General features: G+C 45.0%; 2 protein-coding genes across 11 annotated transcripts; both read right to left on the bottom strand.

The window, feature by feature from the left end:
- Window positions 1-24: 24 nt before the first annotated feature.
- Window positions 25-10,427, bottom strand: LOC121596900. Of its 6 annotated transcripts, XM_041922269.1 has the most exons (5): window positions 10,174-10,307; window positions 8,043-8,195; window positions 6,090-6,275; window positions 1,681-2,142; window positions 25-1,612 (listed from the first exon to the last, which is right to left on the bottom strand). In XM_041922269.1, exons 3-5 carry the CDS (start codon window positions 6,238-6,240, stop codon window positions 546-548), a joined length of 1,680 nt encoding a protein of 559 aa, XP_041778203.1. In that variant the 5' UTR covers window positions 6,241-6,275; window positions 8,043-8,195; window positions 10,174-10,307; the 3' UTR covers window positions 25-545. The 6 variants fall into 6 exon arrangements, with proteins under 6 accessions (XP_041778203.1, XP_041778205.1, XP_041778206.1 ...); XM_041922271.1 differs by lacking the exons at window positions 8,043-8,195; window positions 10,174-10,307 and adding an exon at window positions 10,320-10,427; XM_041922272.1 differs by lacking the exon at window positions 8,043-8,195.
- A 4,563-nt stretch (window positions 10,428-14,990) lies between these two features.
- On the bottom strand, window positions 14,991-20,123 carry LOC121596903. Of its 5 annotated transcripts, none has more exons than XM_041922277.1 (3): window positions 18,826-20,123; window positions 16,467-16,724; window positions 14,991-16,394 (listed from the first exon to the last, which is right to left on the bottom strand). In XM_041922277.1, exons 1-3 carry the CDS (start codon window positions 18,893-18,895, stop codon window positions 15,484-15,486), a joined length of 1,239 nt encoding a protein of 412 aa, XP_041778211.1. In that variant the 5' UTR covers window positions 18,896-20,123; the 3' UTR covers window positions 14,991-15,483. The 5 variants fall into 5 exon arrangements, with proteins under 5 accessions (XP_041778211.1, XP_041778209.1, XP_041778213.1 ...); XM_041922275.1 differs by having other exon boundaries at window positions 14,991-16,397; window positions 18,826-20,116; XM_041922279.1 differs by having other exon boundaries at window positions 14,991-16,397; window positions 16,467-16,697; window positions 18,826-20,112.
- Between the last annotated feature and the right edge of the window lie 5,569 nt (window positions 20,124-25,692).

Here is a 25,692-nt window from a genome sequence, read left to right as displayed (position 1 = left end):
GTTAACAAACAATGTTTTTTTTCCATTTATGTTCATATAAAGTATATTAATTCGTGTAATAACATAAATTTATAGCAAACGTAGGCAAAAGACCTTAAATTTGTTTGAAAAATGCACATTTGCGACAAATTTCTCTTCGTGAGATTCCGGATGATTCATGTTTTGACGTTTAAGTGTTCGTTAACTGAGAATCACTCCAGTTAGCGAACCTCCAGTTAAAAAGCACTCCAGTTAAAACACATCCAGTTAGCGGTCACCTACTGTACTAGTATTGGGAGATTCGGGACTTGGAATATTTGAAGATTGAATCCATTTCTCGGAGATTTGAATCCCAAGCAAGATTGGGATTCGAAGATTCGAATCCCTCTTAGAATTCGTATTTCCCAACACTAGACTGTACCACGGGGCCGCCCATGTCTGACATACAGCAACTATCCGCTATACGCAAAAACTCGAGATACGCTAACGTGCTCGGTCCCATATGATAGCGTATATCGTATAATGACGGCAACGTATGGTCATTAAAAAAAAAAGAAAAAAATACATCACGGCCGCTCGAGTCGGTAGATCTGTCGCGTCACGCGCACATTTCGGCGCGTCTTGCTGTCCTTGCTGACGGAATTGGCCGTACCATCGTCCAGGGCATTTTCCGGTGCTTTCTCCACTTTCAGCATATCCTCGAATGAGCTTTCTTCGAGCAGTGTAAGTAGCGTGTCGACGGACGACTCGTCTTGCCGCTGCTGCTGAATTCCGGCTCCATTTTTCTTCACAGTTCGCGGTGCGGCTTCCGTGTGAATTTCGTACACTGGCGGGCGCTTGGTAGCGATGTGTGTGACTGCCAGCTCGGCACCAGTGTCAGGATCACGGTTGACCACATGCCGTACGATCGGATCTTTTGTGCTAGTGACGGGAACCATGCGAGGCAGCTGCATTAGTGTGTCGTTCGTATTCAGTCCGTACGTTTTCACCTTCGAGTGGCCCTCTATGATGAGATACGGTGACCAACGTTCCGATGTTGCCGATTGTGTGTAGTGGGAAAAGACCGAATCGGTCGTCATTGGGATTGGAGTAGGCGGCGTCGTTACCATGGAGCTTGCCGTGCTGGAAGAGCTCGGTAGCGTGATTGGACTGCGCATTGTCGTGGTGGACATCATCGTGGTAGGCAGGTGAGTAGTGCCCGGTGTTACGAAGGGACCGACAGGGGTAACGTATTGCTGAGGTGTGCGGGTGTCTTTACTCATCTTGGGTACCGTTTTGGTTGACGGGAACGACGGTGGTTGCGATTGAAGGTATTCGGTAGTTTGCGGAGGATGGAATATCGTTTGTGCCATGGCGTTAATGTTTTGTACGTCGTAGAACCCGCCGGAAGTGTACTCGGTAACCGTACTGGTCATGGCGGTTTTCGTGAACGGATAGGAATGTTCATTCTGTAGTATCGTCTTGAGTAGGGGGCGCTTCACAATGTCTCCGGCCGGAGTCGTCAGGCGTATTGTTGTGACGTACGGTTGCTGTTGTCGGTTGAATCCGCTGGCTCCTTGCAGCTGGGGCTGATGGTGATGTTGGAATTGTGCCGTAATGGGCTGCGACAGAAGGGGCTCGGAGTGCTTCACACCTGTTACCGGAAGATAATTACAAATATAATGAAGGAGCATATATTATTTATACAACATTTCATCTTACCAGAAAATTGTTCTTGATAGGAACTTCCAGGCCGATATTTGAAGCCATTACCAGGCTGTGTATCGACTCGCTGGGAGGCGGATGACTCTCTACCCCAAAATCCGGTCCCTTCCGCACCGCCGAGATAGTTGTTACGCGGCGGTGGCATTAGAACGGTATGAGGCAGCTGGTTCGGGCTGGTCGCTACCGAGTGATGCTGATGCCCCGTCGAGTAGTAGTTTCGGCGTAACGGGATACTGTTCCATTCTTTGCTCACACCGACCGTCTTCTTGGAGGGAACGCCCAGCAGCAGGATGTCGTTGCCCGACGACTTATCCTTCGTACCGTCGGACCAGTAGCGCACACGGTCCAGCACCGGTGGACTGTAGTCGTACGTTGGATCGTTCTTGAGCGGATCACCACGGCCCACCGGTAACCATTCGTTGTATTCCAGCCGTGGCGAGTGAAAGTTGCGAGCTAAATCTGGAACGAAACGATACGACACGGGCAACGGTTAGCGATGGCATGAATTATAGCTTATGGCTTTAAGATATGTTATCTTCTGTTTGAAATTGAAATGACTGAAGCTTCTGGCTTAAATTCATTAGACTGTACTTAGCAAAAATGCATTGTGTTTCATGCCCCCTTATGGTTCAGTGTTTTGGACAATGAATGGCGTTGTTTTGCTTCTTATAATAGCATTTCTTTATTGCCGGGTTGGTCGTGATATATTGGTGTGACACATCAATTAGGTAGTTCGTGCGCTTAATTAAAACTTTTAATCGTTTGCGTGCGATTCCATTGTCATCGGTTTATTACTTCACCGGAACCATGATGCACAGCCGGTGTTGATGGGATGAAAATTGAAAGTGAAAGCAAAGCATCAATTCCTCCGTCTGCCGAACTCTCCCGCAAGCATGCACGAAGCGAGTGCCTTGAGATTTCATTTTCGGTACTGATATTTGATCATCTTTTGTAAGGTTTCCATGCACCATGACCTTTGAATTTGCTATCAATTGAATGGTAAAAGGCAGTTCTTCTACTGTTTTCCACCTGTAGAAGGCGGTTCCTGTTTGTTGGCTGACGATATACGACACGATACCGTGTTGCCTACTGGTGGAAGTTACACACGCAAACGCAGCTGCGTCTCCTAACCCAAACACGTGTACGTTTGCGCTTGGTTTATATCGCATTAAAATGTCTGCCAATGTGTTGCTTTTGTGTGTGATTGATGTGAAAATGGTCGTCTCGCTCAATGTGTTCCCCTTCCCAAGTCGTGCGTCGTCTTTCGGTGGAAAATCTAAACCCTCTCGAGCAGGAGAAACAAAATGATGATGCAGTGGATAACGGCAAACAACCTGCTTGCTCATCGTGTACATGGCAAGTTCTTTCGATAGAAATTATCCGTCCGTCGGTGGAGGGAGGGTTGGGAAGATCGACACACACTGTGAGACAACAATGGCCAATAAAACACGAATCTTACACTAGAAAGGTCCGTATTGCAACGCGTTACTGCACGTTTACTGCGCAACTGCACCTGCTTCGAAGCACATGTTGGTAAGCACGATCTTGGGCGCCTCGTGCGGTACTTGCCTTCAAAAGTGTGCCTCCAGCCAGCACCATACACCACGGTATAAAGTCTATTGAACTCGTCGTCGGCAGAATGATTACAGTGCAGGCTGCGTGTTGAAGCACGTGGAGGATATGTAAGGAGGAAAAATGGTTCTGAACAGAATTTTGACAGGAAGTTGTTATGAATAGTAGGGTTCATTTTCCAATTTCATGAGGTTCTGTTAAGTCTGTGGAATTAGTATATTGGTACATTGTTTAATTAATTGAATTTTGCAATTAAGTAATTGAAACGCTCTGTATGCATAAAAACTAGATCCCCTCAATAGGTTGGTTAAATATTTCAATGTATCTCTTCCATGCCTTCACACCTCTAGGTCAACTATACTGCCTTTCGTGGCTACTGAATTTGCTATTTGATCTCTACAGCATGAGAATCGATAGCCGGTGTACGGAAGCTATGTTGAGCGATCTTGGCAAACTGTCTCCACACGACGGATGGCACTTCTCTTGCAGTGGACCATGTCGTCTTTTCACTGCTACACAGTTGGTCTTGCGAAGATACTGCCCCGTTTCTCCGTCCCGGCCCCGCCGTCGTACGTGTGTCACCCAGCTGATGTCACAGAGCCGTAGGAAGTTTGGAAAATGCATTATTCCCATCATATGTTTGCTGTCGTTCAAGCAGCATCGACAACGAAGGATGTTTATTTTTAGTGTGTCTTCCTCTTTGCCGGGTTTTTTGTCTTTGTTGTGTATGTAGAGGAGGGATGACGATAGGAAGGTACACGAAAGAAAAGTAAGGAAAAACCAAACCCGTCGGCTTGGTAGTGTTACCTAATTGGTTGTTTCATCTCCATTTCACCATAGTGCTGCCGGTGGATTGGCGTTTTCTTCTCGCCGTACTTCCGCAAGACGTTTGCTCGGCCGTCGCAAGAAGACAAACGCAACACAATTGATCAGTGCCATTGCCACCTGGGCGAAGTAATGAGCGAATTATGGTCTCTGTTAAGTGATAGTTGAATGATAAATTTTCCCGTTCCCATCCCAGAAGATATTGTTAAGGTCTACCTGATGTTTGGGCGAAAGCATACAGTCAAGGATACGAAGGGGTGTGGAAGTGGTGATGCTAGAGACGATGTTGAAGATAGAAAGTGGCAATAAGCGGTAAGCGCATATTGTGAGAGTAAATGTGTGTGTTGTGGAATGGGATGTCAGACGGAGGTTTATTGGCCAGTAACGGCGGGACGGGTTTTGCGGCCTGTCGAAATGCAACCAGTAATGTAGACATTTATCTGAGGTGATAAGTTGGCGAAAAACAACCAACCGCACAACTCGAAGCGATTTGATGAATGGGCCCGGGACGCTTGAGTTCATCAACTGGTCAATTAGAAAAAAGGTCATTTAATGTGATTTATCAGTCAGTACAGCATACCGTGGGATCGGAAGAAGCTCTTTGTGAAATTAATTTTATGTAAGGGTTAGAAGTTGTTCAGCTGTTGATGTTTTTTGAAGTTAGTTGCTCGGAACGTGCTAAACAATCGCTTTCAGTCAAAGGAGAATATGCCCTCCCGTGACTAGTACTTGCCAGTGACGCATAATACAACTTATATCTACCATTACCATTTTACTAAATGGTTGTTTGTTTGGCTTTGTGCAGCAGTTGTCAGCCCATTCATGTTCAACACACTTGCGATTAGCGATACGGAGCAACATCTGACAGCAGATCATGGCATTGAGACACAGATCATGTTCACTCATGTCGCAATCACCATCCATTCGTAGCCAGTCGTCGTTGTCGTCGTCTTGGTGGATGGTCAGTGTGAATGAAGTACAAACAGAAAGCACATAAATGGCTAAGTAGCCTAAACGAGTCTGTAACCGTTGATTGCGAATCCCGATCGCGCTTGGTTGGGCGTTGGGAAAACCGAAAGACACAAACGGACACCGGGGGCTGTTTGATAGCGTCGCCCCATTGGCAACCGGTGTAGTTTCACTAATGAAATCAATAAAATATTTTAGTTGATTATCACGACACCCGGTCGGCCAGCACAGAACAAGGCATAGCGGTTTGCGTCGGACCGTGTCTTGGCTGCGTCGGGGTATGCTATGCCATCCTGTGGGAACCAGATCCCTCTGTCTGTGAACATTCAATCTTCTTCCACCCCGAGAGACCTCCAATGGTCCGACCGGGTGGGTTCAACTCTCCCAAAATGGGCCTGGCCGTTGTACATGCATGCTCGTGTGACACCTTAGGCCCTGGCGCGATGATCGTGGCCCTGGCAATGAATGTGGCGAAGAGAATCTCACCAGCTGGTCGGGTACGCCTTTATTTTCATTATACAGTTGGGCTCACGGGCCTAATGTTGCGCGTTTGGGTGGCACAAAATGGTACGGCCGGCTAGATAGTCGCGAGGTTTGGATGTATTCCTCCCCTATTGCAACATTGTATACCCGAGGACGGCTGTACTAATCGTGCGTGAGTTCACCCCGTCCTGCCCATGTGCAGGTTAGGCAGTGTTTTGAGCTGCCCGATTGAGCTTTGCCATAAAAAAAACCGATCGTTTAATCGTTCCTTTCGAGTACGCAGTTGGTTCGCTTGAAAGAGCATTAAGATTACGCATCTAAGAGGAATTGGCGGCACACTACATCGGACACTACATCGCTTGGCGAGAATCGAAACTTGATTTGATTATTTTATTGCACATTTAATCCCATTTCAATTCTCAGTAACCAGTAACGTTTAGGCTGGTAGTAGAAAGCTAAAAGTTATAAAAGCAATCTTTTTGCGACTCCCTAGGGCTGGCTACGAATAAAGTAAGTAAACAACGAAGAAAAAGTTTTGAGTCGACCATTTTACTTACCGATATTGAAATCATCCCTTGTACCTTCGTGCGATGAGATGTCATGTGCCAGCAGCGCTTTCAAATTGCCGTGTACATGAGCAACGATCGCTTCCGCGCATACTGCTATCAGAAACACCACACAGGGCCACACTCTTCCTTCCCGATTCATCTTGGCGCGCGGTTCGCGAGTGCCTATCGTGGAATCTATGCGCAAGAGAGTGTAGAAAACAAACATATATTAGACTTAATGGAAAGAAGCGCCCTTACCACATTAACATCTTGGCCTCTTGCCAAGTGACCGTATCGATATTGGAGGCCTCGATTTCGAAACTCGGACTCTGCAATCAGCTGTGTATCACTTGCGACGCCGAGTGCGTGTGTTTTATGTGGACGAGCTTTTATTTTTGGGCGAGATTATGATCGATTACCGAGCTGTCATCGGTACACCTCTCCATTGACCAATGTTGCCAACACTCGTGCTCAATGCTTTATGATTACAAAAGCCCTGTGCTGAATTGTTAAATGCAACACTTTTAAAATGCCTGCTAGCTCGAGATCATGTTATGAAAATACATAATGGTACTACACATCAAGTGTAACGGCAAAATTTCCCTAATGCAACGAGCGTTTCTATGGCAGCGAGGAAAAATAAAACTGAAACACTTTAAAGGCGCTTGCGAACATTAATCAATATTACGTAAAGCTCAGATCCTCTCCATACTTGCGATTGGATATGCTTTGATTGAATTTTTCACATTGAACAAAACAGAACCCTTCAAGCTGTTGCAATAACACATCTGTGAAATCTACTTAACTAGCAGTTACTGCCTGCTTCCTGCTTGACCTCATCTGTTGTGGTGCGTTTTGGGTTCGATTTTCTTGCAATTGCGACGCCACTCCCCTCCCCCTGCACCCATAATTTAATGAAAGTAAAAGTTTTCGTTTGCACGTACGCCAAAGTCGCTGGCAGTTAAGGTTGGTAACAGCTAGTAAGGCCGTGGCAAATGTGTGAGTGTGTGTGTGCGAAGGTGGTCTAATAATGGATCCAAATGTATCCGATAATCAAATCACGTTCAGTGTAAATTCGTTCCATGCTGATTAGAGTTAATCATTTATGTACACCGCTTTCGGTGCTCGGAGAAGATGAGCCAATGGATAGTGGGCGAGAGAGTTTTCTTCGATGAACCTGGCAGGGAGGTGAACTTGGTTATCCTACCCAACTATGCCGGAAGCTTTTGCGGTTTGCAAAGCGATGATTAATAGGGTTTGATACAAACTGCGGTTGTGTTTTACATGTGCCTCCATGGAAGGGGCTGCAACAAACTTGATATGAACTTGCTATGCTCTGTGTTTTTCACACAAATGGCCCTCGCGAAACATTAAAGAGCTCAAATTGCACCTGTCTGTTGCGGTTTGCGGACTGCACTTGTTAACCGAAAACGGCCAGCTAACAATAGGGTCATGCCAAATCAAACGGATGGCTATAGGCTTATCCTGCTCTCAGCACAGGCGATTGGGGTGGAGGATGACGGCAATTAGTTGGTTACGTTACTGACAGGAGAGCTTTTCCACCTCGATCAGTCTGTTTTCCACTTTGCCGAGATTGATGATACTTCGTTTTGTTTGGAAAACAAGTGAGGAGGTGCTATTGCTATGGAGGTAGCAAATGAACCCATCTTGAATGATGCTGTTTTGTTTTCAATTTCGCAGTGGTAGCTGGTTAAGTATGTCTACTTTATTTCATAAGATATGCGGATGTTATAGTGGAGCTTATTTGATGGTAGAATTATGAAAATGATTATAAAGCTAGGTAAAAAACGCCAGCAGATAATTGTAACAAACTGGAGCCGTGATAAGGATTCCCAATGGAAAATAGCTTTAATTACCATACAATTTCACTACGGTTGTTGTGGACCCGAAGAACTACTTCAATTTTTTTATAAATACTCTGTATTAAATATAAAAATTTACCTTAAGATAATCGGTTTTTAACAAACAGCTTCGATACTATAACTAGTCGGCTAGCCTCTTTTGTGTGGACGATACTCTTGACTCGGCTATAAAGTATCAAGTTTTCGCTGGCTGAAACATAACGCTCAAACCCGTCCACACTGCAGTGACACACTGGCCGAGTAAGGTAGTCACAAATCCGTGAACCAATAAATATCACATCATCCGGACGCGGGATCACCGGTAAGACGGGGTAGTCGAAGAAAGCGAAGTAAAATGAGAAAGGAACACCAGAGAGGAGGAAAGTAAGTACAGGTAAAAAAAGTGCAGCTCATGTTAATCCCTATTTAGGGATATATGCGTTCGGCTGGAAAGATTGAATAGGCGCTGGGCAATGTATGCAACAGCGAGCGAGGTAAACGAAGGCGCGAAGAAAATGTGTACCAGCGGGGCGGATGAAAAAAAAAACACTTCATTAAAGATCTCTTTGAATTTGACCGAAATCAATAATTTCTGAACATTCTACTTTTGTCCATCGTTGGCGAATAGGGATTTGGGTGAGGCAAGCTGTGTTTGCCGTGGTCCGCGTTGTGGTGGTAGTCGTTGCTGTCGACTCAGGGCGAGAGCGCTTAACGATCGTTTCTGAATTGTAGATCGATCGATGGCTGACATGCATTTATGCAAAGGGATGTCATTTGCAGGGGGGGGGGGGGAGAAGCGAGATGCAAAAAAGAATAAACTGAAACCCCCATACACACTCACGCACGCGAGTAAGAAAAAGCCCTACCATGAACACGTGTGTTTATGTGTGTGCCTTGTAGTCTGTCCTGAAGGAAAACACGATTTCAGGCTGGCTTACACGGGCTGCACATGATTTTTGAAGCAAACGAAAAACAGAGCGCCGGTTTTATTTAATGTTTTCCCATTTGTTTTTTTTTCTTTATGCGTGGTAGTGGGAAGGGAAAGAGATAATTCCATCCATCCTCTCGTTGGCACACCTCCGTTTTTTGTCGAGGGCAGTACAAAGATCATTCTTCGTCCATTGCAACAGTCTCACCATTTCACAACTCATCTTTAATGTTCTTTTCAATTTTCTCTTTCCTTAATGGGCCCCTCAAACCTCACTCACTCTTCCGTCCCTCTCTGGCTTGGTTTGTGATGGTAATTTTCCTTTTCAATAATGCAATGTCTTTATAGCCTGTCACAGCCCTTTACTTCAGCCCTTCGCTGACGCTGCTGCGTTACAGATTCTCGATGGCACGACCAGGTGTGTGTGTCACAGTTTTAGGCGCGGGAACGCATCACAATGTTCATTCACTTATTGCACATCACACCACGCATTGCCGCAGCTCAATCAGAGAATTTAATTAATACATCAATCAGCCGCGCTTCCCTGTTGACAACCCGTTTAATGTTTTTGTGTCGATTTTTTTTCTTTCCTGCGTTCGTTTCTGGCTTTTCTCCCGGTTTGGAGGATAGCGGGAGTTCCTGGAATGAATTTTGAAGACTCAACCAGAAGCAGAAGGACAGTCTTTAAACCACAAACCAGCGGCGGTGCCTTATAGGTCGGGGCTGATTTGTTTTTTTGGCGGTGTTGGTTGTTTGTCCCTCGGTTCTTTTTGTTGAGTTCCAGCCGATATTATGCCGGGAAACTTGTTTTGGGGCCATGCATCTGGTACGTTTGATGCTTTTGGCTGTTTTGAAACAACTAGAAGAATTAAGTTTGCCAATTGTGTTTCATGATGGGTTTTTTGTTTTGTTTTCACTCCTATGCACCGGAACCAAAGAAAAGTGAATGATTTTCACACCGAAAAAACTCTCACTAATATCCTTAAATTGATATCAAATCACCTGTTTTGTTTGCGTTAAATTTGTTTGAAATCGATATTTTATCGTTTCAACGAAAAACTTCACCCACGTCACCAAGTACAAAATGCAGTAAAGTCACTGATTTCCGTTAGAGTCCGAATGCAATTGGTTGCGTAGGAAAATTGTTTTCGAAAATAGAAAAAAAAAAATTTGTCAGTGGCATAGCACGGCCCCTTGCCATCAAAATCAGCACAATACAATCACTGAAAAGTCACAATAAAACCAATAACCTCCATCTAACCAAGCCAGCACGACACTGGAGCACTATTCCAATAAAACCAACCTATATTTGTTTTCTATTTTTGCTGCACAACACAGGACAACACTAAAATGTAGACCGCAACAGTTAGACAATGCCAATAATGAAAGACTTCACACAACAAATCACAAACCACACTAAACAACACACAGTGGAAGCAAAATACACACCAATTTCAAACGCACAAGGGTTCGCGCGAGTTGCACTCTCTTCGTTTTGCGCGCCGTTTTTCGCGAACGTAAGAAAAATTTCTGCTTGCGTATTGTTATGCTGTTGCCGATCGAATGGTCGCTCGATTTTAAAATGAATTAAATTTTAAATCATGATCATCATCGCTCGCCATGGTAGTTGATGGTGAGCTGTGCACATTTGCCCCTTCCCTTGGCGGGCTTGGGCTGGCGATGCCGGCTTTGCACGTGTTTGGTGTCGCAGCCCCTTTCTTCTCTTTCGTGCTGAGAAGAGAGGGGGCTTGCTGTGGCTATGGATCCTACACCGTTTTCGTTTTCTTTCGCGATCTTGAAGGTTTGACTAGTTTGTGTAAGGAAAATGGAGAAGTTTTGCTGAATGGGTTTGTTTTTTCGCACTTTAATGACGTTGCTCCTACAGGGTTGGAAATTCATGTTCTTGCTCTTGTATGCTCTTCATTTTCTATTCTTGGAATAAATCTTTAGGAGCTTAGAAAGAGCTTCGAACGATTGCTGTAATTGAAATTAGATTCATTAAGGTTGCTTTACAATCATTAAATTCACTTATCGGATTTTAAACTTTTCTATTTTCCATCGAAACATATCTACTGAATTCTAAGAATACAACAACAGAAAAAAAAAAAACATTCCACCAACTTTTCAACTGGTCACTCGGCAGGCTTTCTCTGCCTATGCTGTTCGGTTTTCGCAGTTGCTTTCTTTCACTCTCTTTCGGGTTGAAGGCTTTGGCAACCCGCGCGTTGCTCTCCGTATTGCTGTCATCTTCCATTTGTCTCAGCGGGCAGCGGGCGGGCGCTCGGTCACATTCGCTCTCGTTTGCCATCTTCAGCCGTGTTGTAAAGAAAAAAAGCCCGGGGTAACCGAGCAGCCCGGGGCGAGGGCGGGTTTGTTGCTTTTATGGTCGTTTTCGCCACGGTCTACCCCTGGTCGTCGGGTGGAGTTTCCCGAGTTCCTTTGGTCGTTGTCGCTCAGGTGTGTGTTTGACGTTTCTATCTCTCCCTGATCTTGGTCCCATCTCCCGGGAGGGGGCCATGTTATTGTTATCGGTTCACTTCGGTGCGGTGCCGGTCGTAGTATTGTGCGCGGTGATTGTATCACTCCTTCCTCCCCTGGGGTAATCATATTTTTTTGCATTTGTCTAACATTGTGGGTTTGCACAAAAAAGGTACAACACACACACACACACACACACACACACACACACACACACACACACACACACACACACACACACACACACACACACACACACACACACACACACACACACACACACACACACACCACACACACACACACACACACACACACACACACACACACACACACACACACACACACACACACACAAACACAAACACACACACAAACACACACACACACACACACACACACACACACACACACACACACACACACACACACACACACACACACACACACACACACACACACACACACACACGAAGAGTCGGTACACCACAACCATAGTCCCCGTGTCTCATCTTCAACCCCCCCCCCCCCCCCCCCCAATCTTCAAATCAAATTCGGATCGCGACGACCGGGGGTGGGCAAACGAAACACACGATCAGGTTCGCGAAAATGATGACGACTTGCTTGACCAGGCCTATAACAACACGCGTATGCCGGCGGGAGGAGGATGTTGTTGGTGTTGTGGGTGGTGAAGAATCACGTGTGATCGTTTATCGAGAGACGTCGTCTGTGGGAACGCCTTGCCTCGGGAGTGAGATTGTTCCCAGCGTTTAACCAGCGTGTTTCTTCATTTTACACAATACACACACAAACAGCCCAAGTTACGTGTGTGTTTTTACTGCAAGTTTTGCGGTGCGTGCGGCCTTTTGTAACCTTACCGATTGAATCTGTGCCAAAAGTGGCTCGATCACAGATCAATCGCGTTAGTTAACCTTTACCTGGAGCCCCGGTAACCCGGAGAGCAAGGAAGGCAGTGTCACGATCGCTCGGAAGTGCTCGTGCGTTGGTAGCAGGGTGGGGATCGTTCAGGCGAATTAGACGTCCGCATTTAAGCGGACTGACAAGCTAAAAAGGTCGCGTTTCGGCTTGTCAGCCGCTTACTTTGCGCGGGTCCAGAGGCTTGTATTCAGATGGCATAGAAAATGTCTAGTTTAGAAATTCTTATGAACAACACGAACGCAACTTTGCGTAGTAAAAAATCCTTAAAATATGAATATTTGTGTAGTTACAGTGAAATCTCTCTAAGGTGAATCTTCAAGGGACCGTCAACTTAGAGAGATATTTATGTTGAGGAAAACTAATGAGGTTGTTGGTATGAAGTTTCCAAGAAACGACCGAAAAAACCGGGCATCCTTGGACCAATATTTTTGCAAACTGTCGTTCAAAAATTTCTTCTTCTTCTTCTTCTTTGGCACAACAACCGCTGTCGGTCATGGCCTGCCTGTACCCACTAGTGAAGTGAGCTTGGCTTTCAGTGACTTTTTATTACCATAGCAGGATAGTCAGTCCTACGTATGGGGGCACGGTCTATTCGGGACTTGAACCCATGACGGGCATGTTGTTAATTCGTACGAGTTGACGACTGTACCACCAGACCGGCCCGTTCAAAAATTTGTCTTCCAGAATTTCGACTGCCAAATTGCATATGTACCTGGGACCGAATATATGAATATATGATGGGACCGTCAAAATATTCATCTTAAAGAAACAATTTATCTTGAAGAGACTACATCTTAGAGAGATTTCACTGTATTTTCCATACAGTTAAGAAATGTTCTCAACATGGTAGTTTTGTTAGTTTTCATTATACATCTACTCAACTCATTAATTTTGCACTCAATTCTGTGTTTGTGCTCTGTCGAGATCGAATAAACAATCTTAATACGTAACAGAAGACCTTTAGTAAATCGTTCAAATGTGGCATTAAAATATTTTTCTTTTGTTAGGTACAACCGAGTACCCATCATTCACTGCTAATTGTGGCACGTTTTTAGCTAACGTGATGTGAGCTCACTTGTACATCTGTTTGATGATGTGGCTTCTTTCCTCTTTAGAAAAAAACCATAATCGTTTTCCCGATCTGAACCCGTCAACGATCCTCAATGCATCATCGAAGGTGATCTTCTCGGGCAGGAATTGTAACATCTCCCTTGTCACTCGACTTGTATGGTATGATGATCCAATATAGTTGGGCTTCAAAGACTTACAAAACTGAGTACTTGTATAAAGGTTGTCTGTGCTCGCGCACCATAATGCCGTTCGGATTCATTTGACGTTTCTCCAGCAGTATTACGTGCTTGGTATTCAAATTTTTCAACATTAGTTTGGTCCGGTTAGTGTCAACGTTTTTAGACCGGTGATCGTACAGACTAATCCATAAGCGCACACACTTGTTGCAAATGAAACGAAAGCTTAGTGCTATAGTTTGACCGACGAAATCGTTGACAGTCCTGCGATGGCCTTTGATTGACAACACGCGTGACAGGGGCTCTCCCTCGTTGCTTGGGATGGATAAGTTGCTTCAAAAATTTATAGAAAGGGAAACCAGGTACGTGAAACAATGCAACACCAGCACCTTTTTCACAGTCGTTGGAAAAAGCAAAAATCCTTTCTGGGACACAGCATGCTGGAACAAACATATCACCCCTATCCATTGAGGGCAGTTTAGCCTGAAATTATGAGAGGGGAAACACTTTTGCATAAATCTATGAAAGTTCAAACATCAGGTGACCGTTTTGCATGCGGTAAAAACGTTTGTGGTGGCCAGTAGGTGAAATTGCTTCCCATAATCACTTTCATTTGTGCCCCTCCAGATCCATGTGGTCATCGGCTATCCCCAAATGAAGAGTCCTGGCTTAACACAGCAAAGCTCTGTTTGATGCACCTAACCGCCGAGGGGGGATGCAGATAACATTATGCGCATCACATGTGTGGCGACGGAATCGGTTAAACGACCGGGTGCTAAATTCCAACCCTCCTGTTCATCGGGCTAGTGAGATTTGCATATTTGGAGTCCGGGCAGCTTCATCAATACCGGTGTAGAATGCCGATCACGTAATGGACTGAAAAAGTAGCGCTTTCTATTGTTCGCCTACCGGGTAGACGCATTGGTTGTATTTGACCAGGCTCTGGGAGTTCATATTGCACCTAAAGCGTCTAATTCCGAGTTTTTACTAGCGTTTAGAAGCACCAAGTTGAGGTAGGATTGCGTTTCGGTAAACATTTGGCATATGTGTGAGTTTTATCTTTTGCAACTAAACTAACTCGCGAGTGACCGAGTAATCTAGATCCAGAATGTCAGATGAACTTATATCACGTGAGATGAGTTGCATCAGCGTTTTGAGTGCTCTCCGATGCAGGTTAGGTCAACAAACTAGTCCACATGGGAATCTAATTTATGGAATTCGTTTAATGTAGACACTCCGATTTGATCTTTCGGTGTTTTGAAGCACAGATAGAAAGCTGCACGTATGTTACATCACTTATATACTTGCAAATTAGACTATATCGACATCATTCATCAAATTACTACTCCTTGCTACGAGGGATTGTTATAGATTGGATCCTAGAAAACTGTCTATTGTGATACTTACCAAGCGATGCATCATACACTTGACATAAATTATACCAACGGCAACATCATTCATGTTTCAAGCACACTAAACGAATTGTACTTTTTATTTGCGCAATGCTAGTTCTGTTCATGTGTTGTTTTTGTTTTGTTTTTTGTTTTTTTGTTTAAATACTACATACTAACAGCTAGAGTTTTAATTTAAAACAATACACACATACACACAAAGTGAATTCAAATCACAATACCGACACCGTGCTTCGAGCAGGGTCGGGTAGACTTCAGAAGAAGTAGTCGTAGTAGTTGTTGTGGTAGCTGTGGAAGTACTAGCAGCAGCAATCAATCGATAGAGAGTAAAACAGTACCTTATCGCTTAGCCCGCCCGAATAGCTGTACTGTTGGTCTGTTGGATCAAAACCCTCTGCCACTGTTGTGTTGTTTTGTGATGGCGTGTTCTGACGGGTATCTGAACAGGAGATTCAATCGAATTAAGCTGCATCATTTCCTTTTTGTGGAGTTTCCTCGATTTCTACAATAGCACAATTAGTCGCATAACACCGAGCTCTACACGAGCACAGCCTTTACCCCAGTGACCTGGGGCATCTCCTTGACCGTACGGCGAAACTCTTCGAGCTCACAGCAAAGTACGAACCCGGCTCGAGCCTCCTGCCACGCGTCATTTTCGTGCAGCTTCTTCAGCCATGAGATCTGCTCGCACTGGCTCATGCAGAAAGTGCGCCGCTCGCGCTCCTGCTCGGTCTGTGGTGCCTTCCCAAAGACGGCAAAGGCAACTGCCCGCTCCTGCGAACGGACCACCGTCCAGTGTAGCTGCGGTACCGGGAAACGGTTCTCGCGCACTAGGTACACCTCCGCACTCTGGTTGTGCTTGTCCTGCAGCGTCATGACGCCATGCGCTCCGGTGTAGATCTCCACCTCGGGCACCTCGAGGCCGCGTATGTCCTGCACCAGCCGGTCGAGGTTCAGAAGTTGCTCGCGATCCTTAACGATCTGATAGTTCCAGGCCATCTTTAATACTGAAAGATACTGTCGGTGGGTGAGCAGCGCCTCGTTAACGTACCGGCGGGCCTCGATTTTGGGCGCATTTTTCGGCCCGAAGACGGGTCGGAAGCGTTCTGCTTGATCGTTGATGTTTAGCGCCTTACTGAGGTCCACCTTGTAGCGCTGCGTCGGATGGTAGCCATGGAAGTAAGTCACGTTGTCCTTTACTTTGAGTGCTAGCTGCTCGATGCTGTTGGTGCCGGACTTTACCTTCGTGTGGATGAAATGGGTGCGGCCGACTTTAACGTCGTAGCAAGCCTCACCGAGAATGTAGGATTTGTTGGTGACAGGATTGGTGAAGCCGTACTCGATCGAGCGTAACGTTGCCGGACAGCCACGCACCGAGACGATGATCTCTTCAATTGGTCGCTCCTTGCATGACAACGCCGATACAAAGTTCTTGTCCGCACCGTTAACTACTGTACAAAGCAATGCATGTCGTTAATGTCATCCACATCAACATGGCTCTTAAGGTGTCCACTACTTACCAAACGTTTTATCCTTTTTACACCGGGCCCACAGTACCTTCTCGGAGGAAAACTCGCGAAAGTAGTTTGGAGAGCAGGAGAGCACCACCTCATCGCCAGTGGCCAGCGTAATGTCCTCCACATCGTAACTATCATTCTCGGGCGAAACCAACACTCCGTTCTGTGTGAAAATCAGCGGCGAAGAGTAGGACCAGTCCGGCTTGAGAGGTACAACGCAGTTGCGTTCCACAGCTGTAATGAGAAATTGTCGCAATAGAACTGATAGTTCGTTTTAAAATAATGGCTGCGTTCATCGATCACACGAGAACAAGTTAGGACTAAAGAAGTATCTTAAATAAAGATCTTAATATGTATAGGAACTATGTGCAAGTGTCAAAAGTTGTGGCTTATCTGGTAAGTATCTTTGAATAAAACTATCATTTCTCTCATACACAAAGATTTGTAGGAACATGTGTTGTTGGTTGGGTATTTTGCTCATCGATAGAAAACGTCGAGGCTGGTTAAAACACAAACAAAATATTATGCCGGGGGAAAACGTGTCCTTTTTACATACCCAACTCTAAGCGCGCATCGGTGGCGGTGGTGCAGCAAAACAAATTTGCCATACGGCGATTGCAGATCGCATCAGGATTGAAGGTCAGCGGGCGTGTAAATATCGATCGGTTTAGTGTCAGTAAACGGTATTGATGGCGAGAGCTGTGGCGCTTGAGTAATGGCTCCACACTGCTTGCAACGTACCGGTGTGTGAAGGTGTTTGCGTCAAGATGTTATCAAAGCACACGGTTTCGCGATTTATCGCGTAGACCAAGTGGAGCTTACATTGGCGTAACGAAAAAATGTACCACAACATGAAAATGTACCCCCAGAGACAATGCCGTAGCGATATCGCAGATCATGAGTTCAGAATAATCGGGCGAACTATTTTGGAACACTCTAATGCTCCAAGAAGTGTGTAATGTTATCCAATAGTGCTTAAGCAGTGTTTCCCAACCTGTGCTCACATTGTGGTGCGTGACCATTGCATAGACACTCCTGAGAACAGTGCCATCGTTCATGTGGGAGATCCCTTTAAAAGATGACCATTAATTGACGACATGGTTTGCCCCCGCTAGCGCGTTATCACGTACACCACTCATCGGCGGTCCTTACACATACCCCTATCATCATGATCATCATCATCATCATCATCATCATCATTACCCTCACTAATATCATCATCCTCATCTTCGAGCTATGTGCAACACTCTTTTCTTTGTTATGTTTAAACATTTCAATTGCGATTTTACATAAATTGTTTTTCATTTGACCTTAACGTGACGTGCTTCTGGTTCTCGTCAACGTCGTTCCCTACGACGACGATCACTGGATGCTGCCCGGGTATAAGTTTCACACACAGTGACACGCGCGAGGCGAAAATAAGGGAGTTCACTATACTTTGTCGCTTGAGCTAATAGCTGAGATCCGGGAAGTCGGAGCCGGGAACTACAGCGCGCGCGATTGTGGCCCGGCTTAATCGTCACCGATTTCGTCACTGCCCTTTTGGGATTGGGCAGATCGTCGCGTATCGCCGGAGACGTGGCGGCGCGCGGTCACTTTTATTTGATTATTTTGCGCCCACCGGCGGCCTCCTTCTTCCCGACAAATCACGCCTCTGCAATCTCGCACATACTCACGCTCCCACATAGCAACCAGCTGTTTCGAAAACGTGGTTTTGGCGAACCTTGTTTGCTCCACTCAGATTGGTTGTACGGTGTTGTGTCTAGTAGTCAATAGCAAAGACGTCCTGGAACGGGTTTGAAATCCCCTTTTTTCAGGGAATGAGCGAACGAGAATACTTGCAGTGGAAGACGACGTAGCTGTACTTAAAGCACGCACGTGTACTGATTGAGCTCGACGAGTCGAATGGAAGATGTTTAGCTTTGGGTTCTACCAACATAAGAGGGATGAATACGAATGCGGGAACCGAATGCACATTGCCCCCATACCAGTGCCCGGGGCAGCGGTGCTCCGAGAATGGCGATTGGCGTTGCATCTGTGGTGGGTGGGTGTTGTTGCAGTGAAATTGCTCAGTATCATACCATACCGACGTACATACAGAAGCGGCAATGCGCAATTGGATAAATGGATGTTTGCGCTTGTTGCATTTCCTGAACTGATCCGTCCGGGTAATCGGACCCGGGACGATCCGACGATCGGGTTCGTGACGTACCGTTGAAAATTCGACACGGACAGCGTGAACAAACGTTCTGGAACACACCCACTTTTGTCGTGTGGTCCGTATGTATAAATGTGTGTGTGTGTGTTTGTGTTAAACGTGAGTGGAAAGAGAAAATAGAGCAAAGCAATAATAGAACCGTACCATTTCCGGCCGCACGATGGTGCGCTATTTGCAGTGCCAACAGCAATAGCAGCACTATCAGCCTGTGCATGATGAGACACTTCGAGGGGGCGTATTGGGATCACCGATCACTATGGCTAGAATCCAGTGACCCACTGAATCCTGGTTTAATGCAATTCCCCTTCACTATCACTGGCTTCGGGTTTAGTTTCGGTTGCCGCTTCCTGTCGGCTGTCACTTCCGATCGCGATCACCTGGAACACGGAGGCCTTAGTCGCACACAGCAGACCCACACGCAAGCGAACATCCGTTCTAACAAACCCCCGAACAATGCACGGGGCAATCACAGGCACTGATCGAACTCTGCGTCGTTGCGGGTAGCGCGGAGAACTTTCGCTGTACTTAATCAGTTCACTGATCCCCCTGGAAGAGCGTGCCAAAGAATTGGGCACACCACAAAACTTTGATACGCATGAAACACAATCTTGCACTTAAATGTTTTTTGTTGTTTTGTAGCAGCACAGCATAGCACAGCACATCATCTTCTGACGCACACAGCACAGCCGAGAAAGGTCCGTTCTTCGTAGCAGATTGTCTCCAATCGTTCGTATGAAATATCAGACTGCAACTAAATTGCCAGATGTCGGTTGATCAGAATTTATACAGCTTGCGCTGGTGTAAGTGCGACTGCCGGTGCCTTGGGCGACATCCACTCGTCGACGGCTGAGCGAGCGGGAATCCGTCAGCAGCAGGGTAGTACAGCAGGGCGCAGTGCTCCAACGGAGCGGACGGTGCATATATGAATGATGATCATTGCGATTGCGGCTCCGGTAGTAGTGGTCCAAAGGGATGTTGGGACACAGTTTGTGTGAGAGGCTGAACCCCGCTCGGAGTTCTGAACGATGCACGATGCGGCTTAGATGCGAGAGCGAGAGATGACTCCGCTGGATTGAGCACATAAGTCCGATGGACAAGAATACTGGATTCCAGAATAACTGTGCAGTGTGTACTACCATCACTGAGAACGCTCTCAAACTCTGTTAACTTATTAGTGAATTTTTATCTGGGAGATGACCACCCTGGGTGGAAATTATCGATAGAATTCTCAAACCAAAACATCCACCCATTCTCAGCCTTACTAACTACGTTGGAGTTCCAATTGTAGTGCTCTTGGCAATGAACCTACATACACATTGCAACAGACGGGTGGGCAGTAACTCACGCGCACAGTTACTGATAACGTAATCCCTGAGAGCAGGCTGACTCCCCGGGAGAGAATAATCGACTGGTCGCTGTATAGAGCTATTCGCGCCATTTACTGCGAAGAGGCTGGTTAGCGGCATCACTATCAATCATAATTTCTACCCCAGATCGGCGTGCTGTCGAATCGCGACGAGTCTGTACACTCAGCAGAAGGTAAAGGAACTTTGATACATACGCATCGGGGTGAATATTAAGCCATTCGACCTGGTACACGTGTGTGTATAGGGCTCAGTTTGAGTTTGGAGAGTTTTTTACAATTGCCTTGAACTGGCATAATATGAGGCACCTCTTTAATCACGACCAATATTCATCTCACCTCAAACGCTGCCTCTGTTATCAGCGCTGCTAGTTGTTAACTCTGTTATGGAGTACGTTGACCATGAATGGTTGACCTAGCACTGTTTGGGAGTAACATTTCTGGAAGTAGCTGAACTATTATCTCGTGGCATCACGTCTGGCACAACCGGAACAGGGTGCCAAAGGTGTCGAAGCTGCTGCAGGAAGTAAGATGCAAAAAAGGCTGCTGCAAGAATTATAAACAATAGTGCTCAGAGCAACTTGCCTGATAAGAATTCGTTCCGTTGGTGGGATGTGGAATGTAAAGCCGCCAATGGTGAACTGAGCTGTGGCCCATTTGGTTGGACACATATACGAAATACTTTTATTTAAATGTAGCGAGCGTCCTTGGGAAACTCATTTCGGTGTCTCTGGTGACACATAGTCGAGCGGCTGATTGTCCTACTTGATGGATTTGTACATGCTATTCACCCTTAAGCAACGCACCTCATGTCATCTGCATTTCAAACGAATCGGTTTCTATGGTCATTTAATTTAAACATGGAAAACGAAGCATCCGAAAGATCTGAAAGTAGAATTACTGTATCGAGATTTATCGAGAGCTCTCCCGACGTCCGTGCAGTTTCAAATGGAATACAATCGGAGATCCAATTTGAGCTTGTCTCATATGCGATCGCTTTTGGAGAAGAATAATGACACTTGCCGAATATGTGTTCGTTGAGCAATCAGGTTGTTCACCATGTTTAAAGCTCGATTACACTCACAATTATATGACATTTGCAATGCGTCACCGAAAACAGTGAAAAGTAATTGGATAGGAATGTGTTTCTCTTTCTCTTTGCCGGTTCTTCTAGATTCCACCGTCAACAACTCGTCCTTTTCCTGACAACTGAGCTTAAGTTGCGTAACGCAAACGTTTAATTTGAAAACGACACAAACCACCTTCTACCGTGTGCACACTTTCTCTTTAGCGTCGAGCTGTGTGGGGATGACATTTGCTTATGCATTACCGGCACGTCGTCGAAGAACTTTAATATACTTTTTGTGCGATCAGTTCCGGAAGCGTGTTTGGTTCCCTCGGGTCTGTCTACTGTGCGAGGCACGTAAACTCGACGGCGACAGTGATGATGCGTATTGCGCATATCGCACGTTGTGGTGCGCTTTTTTGGTGCGCCCAGTACCGCCATACCACGTTGCGAAGGGCCCTTGTCATTTGCCATTAGCGTCAAGTCGAGTTATTTCTTCACTTTCATCGCACTGCTACTCGCGCTTGGTTGTAGCCGACTTGCGCATCGATCGCGCATAGCTTCTCACATACAGTGGACGCTATCGTCCGAAATGGAACCGATTGTTACAACTGGACAAACCGACAAACAGTTACGGAACTGGAATGGGAAAAAGGGGGTGGTTGGTACTGCGGGACAAACGATGAAGTACATTTTCTCCAAATGGATAAACAGTAAGGGACGCGCGCGCTTACTCATACGCTCACGCGGATGTGCAGGAATAATGGTGGAGGTGGTAGTGATTGCAGAAAAATGAACGATGTTGCCGCCGTCACCAGTAGCCAGAGTCGGTAAACGAATGCAAATCGATTATGAGCTTGCTGGCCTGCGAGTGGCTTCGATTCGATTCTGAGGCTCGTTTCGGGGCAACCATCAATTCTAATCACGCCAATTTGACACTCGGCGGACTAGACTCTATTTTTGGTGTGACTTCCAATGATAGCTTGCAAGATGTAGAAGTATAGGAAGAATTGATGAATTTAACAGGCTGAGTATGGAGCGTAATACTGTAAATTAAATTGACGTACACAATTATATATTGTGTACGTCAATTTAATATATATATATATATATATATATATATATATATATATATATATATATATATATATATATATCTTTAGCATACTATTGGTTCCTTTGGACCAAAGATCTTTAGCATACTATTGGTTCCTTTGGACCAAAGATCTTTAGCATACATTTCCTTATCAAATGATATCGTACAAATTATTTATTTCTAACCCTTTTTTCTGCGAATGAACTGTTATGCCAAGAAATCGTCAGAAAGGTCTAGTCCCCAGAGAAGAAGACTTTGAGTGAGATGGAGTCAGTTTGTCGAAAAAAAGTCAGGCGTCAATCGGCGTTTTTGCATTAGGGGTGCCACTTCGCATACTTCCCATGAATGAATGTATCACTTCGCTTTGCCTCCTGTAGGTCCGGCATAGAACCATGATTGTACCACTTCGTACCGGATTGTACTGCTTTTCCGATTAGTGTGCCGTTTCGTCGATCGATTGAACTATAGAGAAGACCTGGTAAGTAATGGGTGGGGAGAGATAGTGATATAAAATCTAAAACTATTTCTGATACTTTTGCAGAACGATATCCATGGGTCGTAATACTCTGATGGTGTTGGAAAAGTAGTTGCTCGTGGCGTGTCAAATTGATAGTTTATGATTGAATCCGCACGCTACGCTCACACACCCCATCACTATATTCCTGGTAAAAGGGGATACGAAAAAGCATCACGTGTAAGCAGTTTGTATCGGTCAATTGAAGATGAGCTAAATTCTACTTAATTTAATAGACGCGTCACATTTTCAGTTCGCAGCTGTATGACTGCTTGATTTGACTGACTGGCAAGAAGCGTCATATTATCGTCTTATGGAAGTAAGAAGGCGACCGTGGAGGTCTGGTATGGGAATTGTTGTAGCAATAGGCTAAGGTGATTCACTTCGGTCGGCGGAAGTAGACGAAGATGCTTTCAGTGCGGCCAATCGATTCCGGATGAAGGGTAGAGAGAGGGCGTTCGGTTTGCCTGGAAGGTGCGGTTTGATTGAAGATAATGACGTTACCTCCAGAAACCTTGTAGAAGGAATGATGCAGTACTAGTTCTTTGCATTTTGGATGTCTTTTTCTAACATTGTAATAAGGAAGCATCAAGTTTTCTAGCTTGCCGTGTAAACTGCTACGTATTATTCCATGAATGAATTGATTCCAAATCGGCTGTGCTATTAGAAAAGACTACTTCATCCATGTTTGTCAATATTAGTGATGTGAACCTGAACCGAGGAGATGGTGTAAATTAATTGCACACATCGGTCATCCTAATAGGGTTGCTCGTGCTAAACTTTCAACGACGCAGCACATGTGCACGTGAGATTCATAGAAGTTATTGACCGATGGCTGCCCCCATCGTCACTCATTCCAACCATAGGACAAGCATTTGAGGAACGATCGAGTGCCATTTACACCGTCACATCATATCTCACGACGCTAAACCAGCGCTACGTTCCAAAACCGGATGGTGTGGTGTTGGTTCTTCATACGGCCCATTATGGAGGCAGCTGACCGACTCCCGGTTCCCGGCCTGTACGAACCCTTTGGTACAGTTCTTGGAATTTGAAAAAGTGGGTGTTTTCCCGCCAGATATCACCAGCCCAAGACACCTTACGTAAAATTGTGTCCACCTATGGCATTAGCCACATGATCTAAGCGAAGAGTTAACCGGCATCTCCATCTTTGGACTGTCACCACGGTTGCCGGTGATAACTTCGGCAACTGTGTCGTCAGTATGCGTGTGTGTGTATGAGATGGAAGTTTGCACTTTTTATTTCCCGCAAAGTATATGGACTTTTTATATTGTTTTTCTCCATTTTTCTCCTTCTCGTTTCCTTTCCTCTCGAAACTGTCGCATGATATGTCGGGCGGCCGGTGCTCTATGAGTTGACCATGCGAGTTGACCGTCATCCCTCGGGGGAGTAGTTCGCCAGTAGTAGGGCCTGCTTCGATCGATCGATCGATGACAGATTGATGAATAGACCACACCGATAAGGCAGTGATGTCACTCTCTTAAAGGGAACGTGGCGTGAAAATGTCGCTTTCATTCTCGCACTATTTCGCTTGAATCAACAGTTACCTGCATCGTGTGAGCGATTTTGTGTGAGCGAGTCATGGGAGGATCATAAAAACTGAAAGTTGCACCTAGCTTGTTGCGTTCAAATGATCTCCTCCGAATCTTGTACTGCTGGCGACGTCCACCTTCGCCTACTGCTTCTAATGGTACTGAATACCACCTTTTACAACTGTCAATGGGATACAAGTGATGCATCGGAATGTGTGTGCGTGTGAGTACGCTCCACGATGCGATTTTGTTTGTTATTCGACACTTACTGCACTTGTTTTGTAAGCAGGTGGAGTTGTGGTGGTCAAAGCTGTAAAATTATATTTTAACAAAGCTAATATTTACACGACATAACAGTAACTGGATGGTTATCCTTCGGGTTGGCATGAATCTCTAATTTTACTTATTTGCGATTAAATACCCGAGCTCTGTTCCCCATATCCAAGAACTGATTGACTATCATGTTATTGAAAAAGTCTCATTATTGTTCATAAGACCTGTAGTTGTAGAACCACTTAGGTTTTTAGAACCAGAAGAAGAAGAAGAAGAACTGATTGACTATCATATTATATAAAAAGTCTCGTTATTGTTTTTAAGACATGTAGTTGTAGAACCACTTAGGTTTTTAGAACCAGAAGAAGAAGAAGAAGAAGAAAAAGAAGAAGAAGAAGAAGAAGAAGAAGAAGAAGAAGAAGAAGAAGAAGAAGAAGAAGAAGACAAAGAAGAAGAAGAAATAAGAATAGAAGATATCCTTTTAAGGAATCGTAAAGAGTGACTTGTATACAATTTCGTCGCTTGTGCAGTCTTCGTTGAAACATTGTATCATGTGAAATATTTCAATAAACGAAATATTTCACTTCAAAGCCGATCGACGTTTCTTGCAAGTGTGTTTAGCTATAACGCACAACACAATTGGTTAGATATTAAAAAGCAGGTTGTGCACAGAATTGTATTAAATACAGTAGGTGACCGCTAACTGAGAGGTAAACAAGCTCCAGTTAACGAACAATGTTCGATAACTGGAGTGACGTTTCTATGGATTGATTGTTTTGATTGGCGTTGAGTGGAATGAACATACCAAACTTTTTTTTTTCATTTATGTTGATATAAAATATTTATAACATAAATTAATGGCAAACGTAGGCAAAAGAAACCTAAATTTGTTTGAAAAATGCACATTTGCAACAAATTTCTCTTCGTGAGATTCCGGATGTTTCATGTTTTGACGTTTAAGTGTTCGTTAACTGAGAATCACTCCAGTTAGCGAACCTCCAGTTAAAAAGCACTCCAGTTAAAACACATCCAGTTAGCGGTCACCTACTATATATTGTTTCAATCTCATTATACAAACTTCAATTGCAACTCTAGTGATGAAATAACTCATGTTCAAGTTGATATTCAACCTGAATATGAACTAAT

This window comes from Anopheles merus, chromosome 3R (genome assembly GCF_017562075.2).
Source record: "Anopheles merus strain MAF chromosome 3R, AmerM5.1, whole genome shotgun sequence".
NCBI classification, from domain to species: domain Eukaryota; kingdom Metazoa; phylum Arthropoda; class Insecta; order Diptera; family Culicidae; genus Anopheles; species Anopheles merus.
The sequence above is the reverse complement of the archived record's forward strand: the minus strand, read 5'-3'. Positions and strand labels throughout refer to the sequence as shown.